This window comes from Ranitomeya variabilis, chromosome 3, assembly GCF_051348905.1.
Source record: "Ranitomeya variabilis isolate aRanVar5 chromosome 3, aRanVar5.hap1, whole genome shotgun sequence".
Taxonomy (NCBI): domain Eukaryota; kingdom Metazoa; phylum Chordata; class Amphibia; order Anura; family Dendrobatidae; genus Ranitomeya; species Ranitomeya variabilis.
In genome coordinates, this window is record NC_135234.1 from 98,618,742 (window position 1) to 98,634,836 (window position 16,095).

A 16,095-nucleotide genomic window follows, 5' to 3' on the forward strand; every position below is an offset into this window, starting at 1 on the left:
ACACCAAAAACATATCCACCAAAAAAGGACCATGAAGGAATATAATTATATCACCAAAAAGCTGCCTTCACACAAGGTCAAATAAAAACCGAGGTAACTTTATTAAACAATCAGAAAAGATAAAATATACATATGAAACACAGTGGGAATACACCAAAGTACAGGAACAGGTGGGCAACCCAGATGTGAACCCCATAGAGTAGTAACATCATATAAATCTCAATCTAATCACATTTGACATACAAAAAAGTAAATGTGCAAGTGACCATGTACAAAATATGCAATAAGATCAAGTAATAGCTGTAACACTTAATACATAACAATAATGATATAGTTACCAATGGGGTACTCCTGGGGGACCCACCAACACCCGACGCGCGTTTCGCACCGAAATGCTTCGTCTGGGGGTGACGAAGCATTTCGAAGCATACATTTTTTGTATGTCAAATGTGATTAGATTGAGATTTATATGATGTTACTACTCTATGGGGTTCACATCTGGGTTGCCCACCTGTTCCTGTACTTTGGTGTATTCCCACTGTGTTTCATATGTATATTTTATCTTTTCTGATTGTTTAATAAAGTTTTTATTTGACCTTGTGTGAAGGCAGCTTTTTGGTGATACCACATTTATGATGGTTTAACTTAGATGTGTATTATCATACAAGCCTTATAGGCTGTTTGGGCAGTTAGTTATATATTTATACACACTGGCACTTTAGCAGAGCACTTTCTGGGATGCTTACTTCAGTTTTGATAAAATCACTGTTTTATCTTCTGCAGATCTAGCAGTTCTCTGATTGCTAAGGTTGGTATAACTCCGCCTATGCCACTGATTGGCATCATTCTGTGTACACTGTACATAGGCAGAAATCTGCCAATCAGTGGTGGGGGCGGGGTTATACAGAGCTTAGGAATATGGAGGACTACATGACAGCAGGTTTACTAGTCCTCTAGTAATTTTTGACCTCATGACAAGTCCTCTTTAAGGGCACCTGACAAAGGGCAATGATAGCCTGAATAAACACCTCTTCCTGCAAACACAGGATAAGCATCTGACAAGAATGGATTTTGAACAAATCATTAGTCAAAAAATAATTTATACAAAACCCTCATAATGATTGCAACATGTAAATTTTATTAGACGAGTGTCAATTGGCTTCATTTAACAAATATTGCTATTTTTGTTTGCCTTTGTTAAAGGACATTTACTTTTAATAGTTCAAAATCTCATGTAAAATACTTACCATTAAAAAATTTGATAATATCTGTAAAATCCATGTTGTTGTCTCGTACAATCTCTCGATAAACTTGCACAAGAGCTAAAGCGATGAACAATACAAAATGCTCTGAGGAAATATGTCTGGCTGCCCAAATGACTTCCCAAACCGCAAACACGTCTTCATACAACAATTCTGCCAAAAACAACGTACAAGAAAATGTTAAAATTTTAGGAAAAGTTGCTGGACATTAAATCACATGAGCTGGTAGACAAAACTTGGCTTAATAAGTCATAAGGCATCCAGCAGGTGATCTGTCCACTGTAATTTGGCCAATCATTTACATACTCGTATTATCAACTATTAATAATAGAAGGTAGACAAGATTTAGGCCGGCGTCACACTATCGAGTTTTACGGACGTATGAGAGGCGCAGAAAATACGCATTGCACACGGTACAATGATTCTCTATGGCCCAGCTCCTATCTGGCGTATTTTATGCATCCGTATTTTATGGTCTTATACGGCCGTAGAAAATCGCAGCATGCTGCGTTTGTCAGCGTATTGCGCAAAAAATCCGCCAATGAAAGTCAATGGGGGCGAGAAAAATACGGATTCCACACGGACCATGCGTGTGACTTGCGAGAAATACGCAGCGGTGTTCTCTAGAAAAGCCGGCAATTCAGTGCGGTGTACAGTAAAATCACACTGACAGGTTAGAATAGAATAGGTAGAATAAATGTCTACACATACAGTCATGGCCAAAAGTATTCACACCCCTGCAATTCTGTCAGATAATACTCAGTTTCTTCCTGAAAAATGATTGCAAATACAAATTCTTTGGTATTATTATCTTCATTTAATGTGTCTTAAATGAAAAAACACAAAAGAGAATGAAGCAAAAAGCAAAACATTGATCATTTCACACAAAACTCCAAAAATGGGCCAGACAAAAGTATTGGCACCCTCAGCCTAATACTTGCTTGCACAACCTTTAGCCAAAATAACTGCGACCAACCGCTCTCGGTAACCATCAATGAGTTTCTTACAATGCTCTGCTGGAATTTTAGCCCATTCTTCTTCTTTCCCCTGATATTTGAAGGGTGCCTTCTCCAAATTGCCATTTTTAGATCTCTCCACAGGTGTTCTATGGGATTCAGGTCTGGATTCATTGCTGGCCACCTTAGAAGTCTCCAGTGCTTTCTCTCAAACCATTTTCTAGTGCTTTTTGAAGTGTGTTTTGGGTCATTGTCCTGCTGGAAGACCCATGACCTCTGAGGGAGACAGCTTTTCTCACAGCTAATGCAGCTTTGCTCCTGCCTGTAAAAACTGGGGAATGAATGGAAAGCAGGGGAACGTAGCTACCTAGACTTGCGGTGCTGCGCCCCCTGCTGGCATAACCTCAGATGAACTCGAGTGTGGGAATTTTTCTGATTATTTTCTCACGCTCGAGTTCATCTGAGGTTATACCAGCAGGGGGCGCAGCACCGCAAGTCTAGGTAGCTACGTTCCCCTGCTTCCCATTCATTCCCCAGATTTTACAGACAGGAGCACAGCTGCATTAGCAGAGCTCCTGCTTGTAAAATTATTTAACCCCTTCAGATGGATTTACAGAGTGGGACAGATGTGCCTTTTCTGGGGTGGCTGGGGGCAGATGTTTTTAGCCAGGGAGGCCAATAACCATGGTCCCTTTCTAGGCTATTAATATCTGCCCTCAGTCACTGGCTTTCCCACTCTGGCGGAGAAAATTGCGCAGGAGCCCACGCCAATTTTTTCCGTGATTTAACCCTTTATTTTAACAGCTAGAGCCCCAAAATTTTGCACACATACACTTGTAACATTACTAATGAGGAATATGTAAAAAATAAGGGATAAGAAATAGTTTACTGTATGTAAACCAAGTCTCATATCACGTCGGGTTTGGGAAGGAGAAAGGAAAAGCCGGCAATTGAATTACCGGCTTTTAAGCTATCTAGTGCTGTATTAAATATAAAAATAAATATATATATATATATATATATATATATATATATATATATATATATATATATATATATATATATATATATATATATATGTGTTTCACTGAATATATATATATATATATATATATATATATATATATATATATATATATATATACAGAGAGAGAGAGAGAGAGAGAGAGAGAGAGAGAGAGAGAAAAAAAGAAAACAAAAGGCAGCACCAAAAGAAAACAAAGGGTGCAAAAAATCCTTCCAGGTATATACCAAACCTCATGCTATAATCCAGAAAAATGAAGGCAGCACTCCAATAGAAAAAATAAAGGTGGTTTATTGGCCCATGTGCGACGTTTCAGTCCAGGATGTGGACCTTTCTCAAGCGGTAGATAGCTTAAAAGCTGGTAATTCAATTGCCGGCTTTTGCCATCTTATGTCTATTATAGACTGTATATATGTTTTCATGAATATATGAGCCCATGAATCCATTGTATGTCTGTTTTGCAAGCCGGTGAGAAAATCTTGCTGTATGAATGCCATAGGGATTACACACGGAGGTTTACATGCGCAAAATACGTTGCCACACCCTGCCTACGGAAGACATACAGATCACTATTTTGGGAACATTTCTGCGTATTACGCATGTAAAATACGGACCGTATTTCCCTACGCTGAGTGTGACGCCGGCCTTACAAGGTAACTATTTTAGTTTTAGTGAAGATTTCACACAACACAATTTTTTTCTGTGAATTCAATGATTGATCTCATCATCGATGTTAGAAAAGCTGTGTTTCTACACAAAGTCGTATATTTACAGTGAGCAGTCCTGGAGTAGTTTAGGATCTATCACTTCCTGGGAAACGTGAAGCAGACCAAAATATAAAACCTTTTTCAAATGTGCATAGTTAAAAAAATCCCTCTCCATTTTATTGCTAAAATCACTGCCCCTTTTTTAAAAAAAGTCTGTAGTCCAGCTGTTCACTGTCTCAAATGTTTGCTGGTGTTGTTAGTCTTCCTGCTTCTGTAAGATACCACCATGTGGGGGGACACCTTAGTATGCAGCGTGCAAACACCGGAGAGATCTGTGCTGCTAGGTTGCTTTATACAGTTATATCGGAGGCTATAAGCATCAGCAACAAAGGTAAACTCTCTGCACAGCTTCTCCTCTGCTTAGTGTGGTTGTAGCTGGCTGTGTGTATGTAGTAAGAGACTTAGATTAACCTATCCTACTTACATAGGTTGGAAAAAAAACCTCGGTCTATCAATTTCAGCATTTCTCCACTAATTATACATTTTTTGGCACTAGATGAACTATAACCCACAATGTTATGTGCACTGAGGAAATCTTCCAGCCCTTTTATAAAAGCTGTTATAGTGTCGTCCATTACTAGCTCTTGTGGTCGGCATTCCACAGTCTGACTGCTCTTTCTGTAAAGAACCCTTTCCTAGTTAGCTGCCGGAATCGCCTTTCTTCCACCCGTAATGAGTGCCCCCTGGTCCTTTGTAGTGTCTTTGGATGGAATGAGTTGTGTGCTAGTCTTTTATATTGATCACACATCAATTTATACATATACATGAGATCTCCTCTGAGGCGCCTTTTCTTCTAAGCTAGACAAGCCCAACCTCTCCCCATATGAGAGGCCTTCAATCCCTGGTAATAATCTAGCTGCGCCTTTGAACTTACTAACTTCTGAATATGCTTTTTCAAATGTGGAGCCCAAAACTGGATCCAATATTCTAGATGTGACCTCATCACCAGTGATTTATAAAGGGGTAACAATACTTGTATTCTCCTCTTGCAGATTCAACATCCAGGGACATCTTTTTCCATGACCAATATTTTGTAGGTCAGGTGTTTGGCTGGAGGAGAAATGTGGCTTGATATGTATTTTGTTGATTCTCTGCATATTTGGGTATTTTTATAGTATATTAATCATTGGGTATTTATAATAATTTGAGTATACTATTAATGAATTATTAACTACATTGAATTCATGAGAAAATAGGTGAATCAATTATCCTCTTAAAACGTATGGATCGGCAACTCAACAAATCAATAAACTGATGTCTCCTATCCTGCCAGATCTGAGCAGAAAGTCTTCTTTACCAGAATCCTCTCCATTCCCCCTCACAGTTATAGTACATCCCAAAGAACAGAATTTCACCAAATGTTGAACTTACCCTGGTAAATTGAAAGTAGAACCTGTAACCCTTTAATATCGAGGGCAATTATCTCATTGGTTAATGATATGCATTATAATTAATTGTGATAATTAATTTATAATTTAATCTACAGCCACTTTTTGCGTTTTACTAAGCATCAACAGCTTCTCTATCAATAAAACACAGAATATTGACAGAAGAGTGTTTTACATTAAGAATACCTCTTTTGAAATCAAGCAGAAACCATCGATAACAGAAATAAAAATGAGTGTAGTCGCCATTCTGATGCATGAGTTCAAAGAGCTCGGAGTCCAAAATCTGAAAAAAAAAACAACAAAACCCTTTGTATTAGTTACAGGAGTAGGACATCTGTGTCTTCACATTATGTCAGTAAATGTTTTCTCTTTCTCTAAGGCTACTTTCACACTAGCGTCGGGCTCGGCCCGTCGCTGTGCGTCGGGCCGACGTTAGCTTTGTCTCCGCCGCACAACGGGGGCAGCGGATGCATTTTTCCAGCGCATCCGCTGCCCCATTGTGAGGTGCGGGGAGGTGGGGGCGGAGTTCCGGCCGCGCATGCGCGGTCGGAAAAGACGTTTACGACGGAGCAAAAAACGTTGCAAGCAACGTTTTTTGCTCCTGACGGTCCGCCACTGCACGACGCATCCGTCGCACGACGGGTGCGACGTGTGGCAATCCGTCACAATGCGTCGCTTAATGTTAATCAATGGTGAAAAAACGTATCCTGCAAACACTTTTCACACTTGTCACAATGCAGTTAACGCTAGTGTGAAAGTAGCCTAAGAGAGCACTATTGCTGGAGTAGCTAGCGGGGTGGCAGGAGGGGATGGATCGCTTTATTTATTTAAACAGGGAACTCGGGATACATTATTATTTTCTCTGAGGCAGTTGTTAAGGTAATTGTTAAAGTGACACTCAGGGGGCATTACTACTTTTTAGGGTTACTCGGGAGACAATATCAATTGTTAAAAGGGCAAGTAACACCTTAACACTCCATGATAGATATGTTCATCATCGGGTGGGTCGGACTGATAAGATGGGTTCAGGAGATGAGTTCACTCTATAGAGGGTAGGTGCTGGCTGTAGACATATGCTTCTAACAGCAGCTCCGATCGCTGCTGTTAACCCTTTAAATGCTACTATTAATCACTAACAGCAGCATTTAAGGAGTGTGATCTCGCCTGGACATCCGTACTAGCAACCAGACAACCCCCACATGTACTTATGCTGGCTTCCAGATGTAAATCATTCAGCTGCGGCAAGAAAAACTAAATCTCCGAGCACTAATAAATACTCGGAGGACCCCCGAGCGTGCTCGAAAACCTCGAGTAACGAGTATATTCGCTCATCACTAACAGTGACACATTTCAAGTGTTTATTTCTGTTAATGTTGATGATTATGAGTACAGCCAATGAAAACCCAAAGGCTTTATCTCAGTAAATTAGAATACTTTATAACACCAGCTTGAAAAATAATTTTAATATCCGAAATGTTGGCCTACTGAAATGTATGCAGAAAATATGATGTTTTTTCTTGGATAAGCACCCGGTATCCTATGGTATAGTTGACGCATGTGTGCCACATATGTGATTATCAGACTTTCCTGTAAAGTGGTGCTGTCATCTTTTTTTCTCTCCTTTTTTACTACTGAAATGTATATTCAGTAAATGCACTCAATACTTGGTCGGGGCTCCTTTTGCATCAATTACTGCATCAATGCGGCGTAGCATGGAGGTGATCAGCCTGTGGCACTGCTGAGGTGTTATGGAAGCCCAGGTTGCTTTGATAGCAGCCTTCAGCTCATCTGCATTGTTGGGTCTGGTGTCGCTCATCTTCCTCTTGACAATACACCATAGATCCTCTATGGGGTTAAGGTCAGGCGAGTTTGCTGACCAATCAAGCACAGTGGTACTGTTGTTTTTAAACCAGGTATTGGTACTTTTGGCAGTGTGGACAGGTGCCAAGTCCTGCTGGAGAATGATATTTCCATCTCCAAAAAGCTTGTCGGCAGATGGAAGCATGAAGTGCTTTAAAATTTCCTGGTAGATGGTTGCGCTGACTTTGGTCTTGATGAAACACAGTGGACCTGCACCAGCAGATGACATGGCTCCCCAATCCATCACTGACTGTGGATGCTTCACATTAGACCTTGGAAATCAAGGTCCCAGAGTCTGGAGGAAGAGTGAAGAGGCCACAATCCAAGCTGCTTGAGGTCTAGTGTGAAGTTTCCACAATCAGTGATGGTTTGGGGAGCCATGTCATCTGCTGGTGTAGGTCCACTGTGTTTTATCAAGACCAAAGTCAGCGCAGCCGTCTACCAGGAAATTTTAGAGCACTTCATGCTTCCCTCTGCCGACAAGCTTTTTGGAGATGGAAATTTCATTTTCCAGCAGGACTTGGCCCCTGTCTAAACTTCCGACAGTACCAATACCTGGTTTAAAAAAACCAGTATCACTGTGCTTGATTGGGCAGCAAACTCGCCTGACCTTAACCCCATAGAGAATCTATGGGGTATTGTAAAGAGGAAGATGAGACACCAGACCCAACAATGCAGATGAGCTGAAGGCTGCTATCAAAGCAACCTGGGCTTCCATAACACCTCAGCAGTGCATCAGGCTGATCGCCTCCATGCCTCATGGCATTGATGCAAAAGGAGCCCTGACCAATTACTGAGTGCATTTACTGTACATTCAATTCAGTTGGCCAACATTACGAATCTTAAAATCATTTTTTCAAGCTGGTGTTATAAAGTATTCTAATTTACTGAGATAATGACTTTTGGGTTTTCATTGGCTGTAAACCATAATCATCAACATTAACAGAAATAAACACTTGAAATAGATCACTCTGTTTGTAATGACTCTATATAATATACGAGTTTCACTTTTTGTATTGAAGAAGTGAAATAAATTAACTTTTTGATGATATTCTAATTTTGTGAGATGCACCTGTATGTCACTTGCACCTTGTGAAGGACCCACAGTTTGAGATTAAATGTATTGATTATATCAGGAATTGTTATACAATTTATATTTTAGGCTTTCTGATCCTTAAAACAAGATGCAGTACGGATTGGCTAACGTTATATGTGCAAGTAGGTATCCTAACAATACCATTAACATTCAGTTACCATTGCTGAAGCCATATTTACTACATACATATTTAGTGACCATACTTATTACCAGTATAAAATGTGCTGCAAATTATGCTTCATTAATCATGAGGATGTAATATATTTCCATCGCTATCCTGAAGAACTGAACAGTAGGTCTACTAGATAAAGGGATGGTAATCCACATTCGTCACTACTAGTGATGAGCGAGCGTGCTCGGATAAGGTGTTCTTCGATAATGTTCGTGTGCAAGGATTGCCTAACAAACGGACTCGCCGTATGTGTTCCGGCTGTCGAACAGCCGCAGGAACCCCAACATATTATTTGAGCACTCCAAAGACACTTGTTAACACACAAGTATGCTCTGATAACACCTTATCCAAGCATGTTTGCTTGTCACTAATCACTACATATTTACCTAAAAGTAAATGTCTCAGGATAGGACGAGACATACGCTGCTGTGTCAGCCTTGGCCAGCTGCGCCAATATGGGTGTGGAGTTGGTGGAGCGTGGTCATGCCTGCCCATAAAATTCGTGATAAATTATGCCACTATGGTGGAGTAACTTACTCCAAACATGTATGCCAGCCCCCCACTAGCATACATTTCTGGCGACTACACACGCTGTACCCCAGACGCACCTGATTCATCAAGCGGTGAGCATCGCTTGATGAATCGGTCAGTGTACTCCAGAGAGCACTTTATTAAGGCTGGGGTGCGCTACGCCCGTCTTAATCAGTGGCCTCGAATGTCTTTTTCAGGCAGATTCCAATTGGAACTCGTCTGAAAAAAAACTGTTAAAACACCACTGACGATGAAAACAATGCACTGCAATGTAAAAACAACTTCCTGTGCACACATTCAGTCTTTTGGAACTTCTTTTAGCCACTTCAGTCTTTGGAAGCTGAGATGGTTAAATAGGTAGCATGTCCATTCTTCAAGAGGCTTCTGCTGTGAAGCCGCTCGCTATTTAAAGTTCGAGTTACAGAAAAAGGCGCCGGCCCGAAAATGCCAACATAGACGCCTCAGGAAAACAATGTTAGAGTTTTCAGACGTATCTTCACCTTTCACCTTGGAAAACTTAGCGGGTACGCCGGTGCCTAAAAACATAAAACTCACCTGGATCAAAGATCTCATGTTTGCGAAGTGGGTGTCCATGGCGCCTCCATTTGGGAAGTTTTGACTCATTCTCTTCATGAGCTGCGTGAAACAGCTGTACGCCATTAAATCTATAAACAGAGCATATTATTCACTACCTACATGACAGATAAATGGAGACGCAGAGCACATGTACTAAAAGGTATACAGTATAAAAAATGTATACTAGCATTGTGCATCCTGCTGGACAGAACTGGGACATGGGTTTTCAAAGGAAGAGCACCTGCCTCCTCAGGCCTTATAAATCTATATAATTATGTATAGAGTTTGTATTGTGAAACCTGGTGACAGATCTATTCTGAATCTGAACGGAAACGGAAAAATATCCAGGAGAATGATTTCATGGTAAGTACTACTAGCTTTTTCCTGAATTCTTGGATTTAAATTACTCATATATACTATACATGACACAATGGCAGCCTAAGCATCAAAAGCATTTAGTGCAGTTTTCTCACCATTATCTAGAACCACCATTAATGGAGCCAACAGGTCGCACATTCCTTGGACATACCCGACATCTAGATGCTCCCACACAAAACTGAAAACAAATAGGATGCATTAAACATTTTGCACCATATCACTACAACCACAACCCCTTTATCTATGGTCAGTGCGTACTCCGTCTGCAGAATGTATCAGTGCTGCCTAGATTTTGTCCATTCCAGATGGATGTAATAGTAACTGATGCTTCAGACATGCTGTGTGGAGCAATCACACACAGGACAGAGGCAGGGAGTCACCTTTTGTTAATGCAATACTTTTCCAATATTGATAGAAATTAAAGTCTTAAGGGCTCATACTCACCTGCAAGAAAATTGGATAAGTCTCGCACGTCAATACCCGGCGATGCACCCGGCACTCAGGAGTGGAGCGTGTGGCGGCATGTATTCCTATGCGGCCACACGCTCCGATCTGAGTGCCAAGTGCAGTGCCGGGTATTAACATGCGAGACTCATCCGAGTTTCTCGCAGGTGAGAATGAGCCCTAAGAATGAGGAAAGTGGGAATAACACATGCTATCTATGTGTACTAAGAAAGTATTACTGTACAAATCAATACAAATTATACTATTATTGTTTATTTGTCTTATACAGTGGAAAATTACAAATTTTATTAGAGAAATGCCTAAAAATTATCATGCCCAAAAATTATTTACCTGCACATGATATTCCGAAGTTTTTCTAAATTATCTGTCGTGAAATACCAGTAATTCCTATCACATCTCTGGACGTCTTTATCAATTCGATGCAAGTTTAAGGCAATAGTGTCCAACAGTTCTATCTAATAGAGAAAACATAACCTTAGAAAATAAACTGCAACAATCCAAGCTGAATATTTATGGAAAATACAAATTTTAGGCAAAAGGAATTATGTGAAATAATGGCGGTAGTAAAGGCAAATCAAATGGCATGATGAACAGATGTTCAAGTCTTCCAGCACTCACTGTATATGACGTAGGGCACATGGAAGAGATGTCCTCTGAATTATTTAAATACTCTAGCTGGGAGCACAGCTGCTCTTCATATATAGAATCCTGCATCTTAAGGACTCCCTTTGCTTTTCGGGGTGGACCCAAACTAATTTCTGTCCTATCAGATTCTGTGCTTGATTCTTCTTCCTCAAAACATATGCTTTGCTGATCATCAATGCTGGAAAGAATCCCAGAGGTCACAGAGTAATTTCGAGAAGAGGGAAGACCAGAATCTGGAGAGTCAAACTCCACTGACTGCTGTGGTTCAGCGGCCACCATAGCAGAAGGAGTTCCAGCTGCAGTGGTTAGCGTCGAGGTTTTATCATTCCGACATTTCAGATCTCTGTCTGGCACATCTATTTCTTCTGTTGACATAAAAACCTAAGAAACAAAACATTGGCATTTATTCATTGTAAATGTAAAAGCATTTATTCCAAGAACACTATAGCATTTATTATAAAGGGCTTATTATGAAATATCCCATTTTATAGATGAGATTAGGTTCACCAGCAAGTGATATTAATTAGCGATGAGCGAGCATGCTTGGATAAGGTGTTATCCGAGCACGCTCATGTGCTAATAGAGCATCTTCAGAGTGCTCAAATACTATGTTCGATTTGTTGTGGCTGCATGTCTCCCAATAGAGCATCTTCAGTATTCTTAATACTATGTGTGAGTCGCTGTGCCTGCATGTCTCGTGGCTGTTCGACAGCCGCAACACATGCAGGTATTACCTAGCAAACAGGGAATCCCTGCATGTGTTGCGGCTGTCGAACAGCCACGAGACATGCAGGCACAGCGACTCACACATAGTATTAGAGAACACTGAAGATGCTCTATTGGCACATGAGCATGCTCGGATAACACCTTTTCCAAGCATGCTCGCTCATCACTAATAGTAATTAAACTTATATTCTGAAGTCTTTCTAAATTATCTGGTGTAAAATATCAGTATTCAAAGATCACCTGGTTCTAGTCTGACCCCAGATCACTATATTATTAGTGTGTCTGATACATGTGTTGCAGCAGGAGTGGACAAGACATCTAAAAAGGTAGGGAGCCACCCTGGGCCCAGGAGGTTTTGAAACAAATGGGACAATTATCTTGTCTCCTCTTCCTACTCAGTCTCCACAAATCTCTCACTGATTACAAAGACAGTTCTTCATCTTAGTCAGACAATTATTATTATTAATCTGACCTAGATCACCAGTGACTTTACTATTTACTTCTTCACTAGCCAAGACCACCATAAATACCATCCCTTTACTGCCCTAGACCAACAGTAATGCTATCCCTTCGCTGCCCTAGACCACCAGTAATACCATCCCTTCGCTGCCCTAGACCACCAGTAATGCTATTCCTTTGCTGCCCTAGACCACCAGTAATGCTATCCCTTCACTGCCCTAGACAACCAGTAATGCTATCCCTTCGCTGCCCTAGGCCACCAGTAATGCTATCCTTTTGCTACCCTAGACCACCAGTAATGCTATCCCTTCGTTGCCCTAGACCACCATTAATGCTATCCTTTCGCTGCCCTAGACCACCAGTAATGCTATCCCTTCGCTGCCCTAGACCACCAGTAATGCTATCCTTTTGCTACCCTAGACAACCAGTAATGCTATCCTTTGCTACCCTAGACCACCAGTAATGCTATCTCTTCGCTGCCATAGACCACCAGTAATGTCATCCCTTCGCTGCCCTAGACCACCAATAATGCTATCCCTTCGCTGCCCTAGACCACCAGTAATGCCATCCCTTCGCTGCCCTAGACCACCAGTAATGCCATCCCTTCGCTGCCCTAGACCACCAGTAATGCTATCCCTTCGCTGCCCTAGACCACCAGTAATGCTATTCCTTCGCAGCCCTAGACCACCAGTAATGCTATCCCTTCACTGCCCAAGACCACCAGTAATGCTATCCGTTCGCTGCCCTAGGCCACCAGTAATGCTATCCTTTTGCTACCCTAGACCACCAGTAATGCTATCCCTTCGTTGCCCTAGACCACCAGTAATGCTATCCCTTCGCTGCCCTAGACCACCAGTAATGCTATCCTTTTGCTACCCTAGACCACCAGTAATGCTATCCCTTCGCTGCCCTAGACCACCAGTAATGCCATCCCTTCGCTGCCCTAGACCACCAGTAATGCTATCCCTTCGCTGCCCTACACCACAAGTAATGCCATCCCTTCGCTGCCCTAGACCACCAGTAATGCCATCCCTTCGCTGTCCTAGACCACCAGTAATGCTATCCCTTCGCTGCCCTAGACCACCAGTAATGCTATTCCTTCGCAGCCCTAGACCACCAGTAATGCTATCCCTTCACTGCCCTAGACCACCAGTAATGCTATCCCTTCGCTGCCCTAGGCCACCAGTATTGCTATCCTTTTGCTACCCTAGACCACCAGTAATGCTATCCCTTCGTTGCCCTAGACCACCAGTAATGCTATCCCTTCGCTGCCCTAGACCACCAGTAATGCTATCCTTTTGCTACCCTAGACCACCAGTAATGCTATCCCTTCGTTGCCCTAGACCACCAGTAATGCTATCCCTTCGCTGCCCTAGACCACCAGTAATGCTATTCCTTCGCTGCCCTAGACCACAAGTAATGCCATCCCTTCGCTGCCCTAGACCACCAGTAATGCCATCCCTTCGCTGCCCTAGACCACCAGTAATGCTATCCCTTCGTTGCCCTAGACCACCAGTAATGCTATCCCTTCGCTGCCCTAGACCACCAGTAATGCTATCCTTTTGCTACCCTAGACCACCAGTAATGCCATCCCTTTGTTGCCCTAGACCACCAGTAATGCTATCCCTTCGCTGCCCTAGACCACCAGTAATGCTATCCTTTTGCTACCCTAGACCACCAGTAATGCTATCCCTTCGTTGCCCTAGACCACCAGTAATGCTATCCCTTTGCTGCCCTAGACCACCAGTAATGCCATCCCTTCGCTGCCCTAGACCACCAGTAATGCTATCCCTTCGCTGCACTAGACCACCAGTAATGCCATCCCTTCGCTGCCCTAGACCACCAGTAATGCTATCCCTTCGCTGCCCTAGACCACCAGTAATGCTATTCCTTCGCAGCCCTAGACCACCAGTAATGCTATCACTTCGCTGCCCTAGACCACCAGTAATGCTATCCTTTTGCTACCCTAGACCACCAGTAATGCTATCCCTTCGTTGCCCTAGACCACCAGTAATGCTATCCCTTCGCTGCCCTAGACCACCAGTAATGCCATCCCTTCGCTGCCCTAGACCACCAGTAATGCTATCCCTTCGCTGCCCTAGACCACCAGTAATGCTATCCTTTTGCTACCCTAGACCACCAGTAATGCTATCTGTTATGATCCCAGTGGTAGAGAATCTCTGATATTCCGGCAAGATAGCAAAAACATAAATACTGCTCTAGGGAGGTGGAAACTGGGCTAACCGCATACCTGATCCTAACACACACAACTAGAAGCAGCCGGTGAACGTGCCTACGTTGGTTCTAGACGTCTCGAGCCAGCCGGAGAACTGACTACCCCTAGAGGGAAAATAAGACCTCACTTGCCTCCAGAGAAATTGAACCCCAAAGATATAGAAAGCCCCCAACAAATAATAACGGTGAGGCAAGAGGAAAACACAAACGTAGAGATGAACTAGATTCAGCAAAGTGAGGCCCACTAGTCTAGATAGACAGAAAATAGATAGTGGACTATGCGGTCAGCAGAAAACCCTACAAAAACATCCACGCTGAACATTCAAGAACCCCCACACCGACTGACGGTGCGGAGGGAGAATATCAGCCCCCTAGAGCTTCCAGCGAGCCAGAAAATCAAATATTAAGCAAGCTGGACAAAGACACTGAAAAATGCAAACGATCCAAATTATACAAAACAGACTTAGCTTTTCTTGCATGAAACAGACTGAAAGGAATCCGGAGGAGACCATATAGGTCTGGATACAACGATGCCAGGCAAGAGACTGAGTCCGGAGGAGACTTAAATAGGGAACACCCTGTTATGATCCCAATGGCAGAGGATCTCAGAGATTACAGCAAAGTCTGCAAACATAAATACCAGCTCATAGGGAAGTGGTAACTAGGCTGACCATATACCTGATCCTAGCACAAACAACTAACAGTAGCCAGGGAACGTGCCTACGTTGATTCTAGACGTCTCGCGCCAGCCGGAGAACTAACTAACCCTATCAGGGAAAATAAGACCTCTCTTGCCTCCAGAGAAAAGACCCCAAAGTTATAATACAAGCCCCCAACAAATAATAACGGTGAGATAAGAAGAAAAGACAAACGTAAGAATGAACTAGATTTTAGCAAAGAGAGGCCCAATGACTAATAGCAGAAGATAGTAAGATGACTTATATGGTCAGCAAAAAACCCTGCAAAATATCCACGCTGAATATCCAAGAACCCCCGAACCGACTAACGGTGAGGGGGGAGAATATCAGCCCCCTAGAGCTTCCAGCGATATCAGGAATCACATTTTGTAAAAGCTGGACAAAAATATGAACAATGCAAATAAACAAAAATAAGAAAGCAGGACTTAGCTTATCTTGCAAAGAACCAGGACCTGAAGACAGGAGCAAACAGAAATGAACTGATTACAACGATGCCAGGCACTGGACTGAGAATCCAGGAAGTTTAAATAGCAACACCCCAGGCCTAACGAACCAGGTGAGTACCAACCTGGGAAAAGACAATGCAAGTGCCAAACCACTAGTGACCACAAGAGGGAGCCAAGAAGTATAGTTCACAACAGTACCCCCCCTTTAAGGAGGGGTCACCGAACCCTCACCAAGACCACCAGGGCGATCAGGATGAGCAGCGTGGAAGGCACGAACCAAATCGGCCGCATGAACATCAGAGGCGACCACCCAGGAATTATCCTCCTGACCATAGCCCTTCCATTTGACCAAATACTGAAGCCTCCGTCTAGAGAGACGAGAATCCAAGATCTTCTCCACCACGTACTCCA

At 42.5% G+C, this 16,095-nt stretch overlaps 1 protein-coding gene across 3 annotated transcripts in view; it reads right to left on the reverse strand.

Moving 5' to 3' along the window:
- Window positions 1–16,095, reverse strand: part of SGSM2 (small G protein signaling modulator 2) — a 464,397-nt gene that overhangs the window by 2,144 nt on the left and 446,158 nt on the right. For all 3 annotated transcript variants that reach the window (XM_077294414.1, XM_077294412.1, XM_077294413.1), the window contains 6 exons: window positions 11,094–11,501; window positions 10,806–10,930; window positions 10,106–10,188; window positions 9,612–9,721; window positions 5,584–5,680; window positions 1,248–1,415 (listed from right to left, as the gene is read on the reverse strand). In XM_077294414.1, coding sequence (XP_077150529.1) covers window positions 1,248–1,415; window positions 5,584–5,680; window positions 9,612–9,721; window positions 10,106–10,188; window positions 10,806–10,930; window positions 11,094–11,501 — 991 coding nt within the window. The remainder of the gene's footprint in view (window positions 1–1,247; window positions 1,416–5,583; window positions 5,681–9,611; window positions 9,722–10,105; window positions 10,189–10,805; window positions 10,931–11,093; window positions 11,502–16,095) is intronic.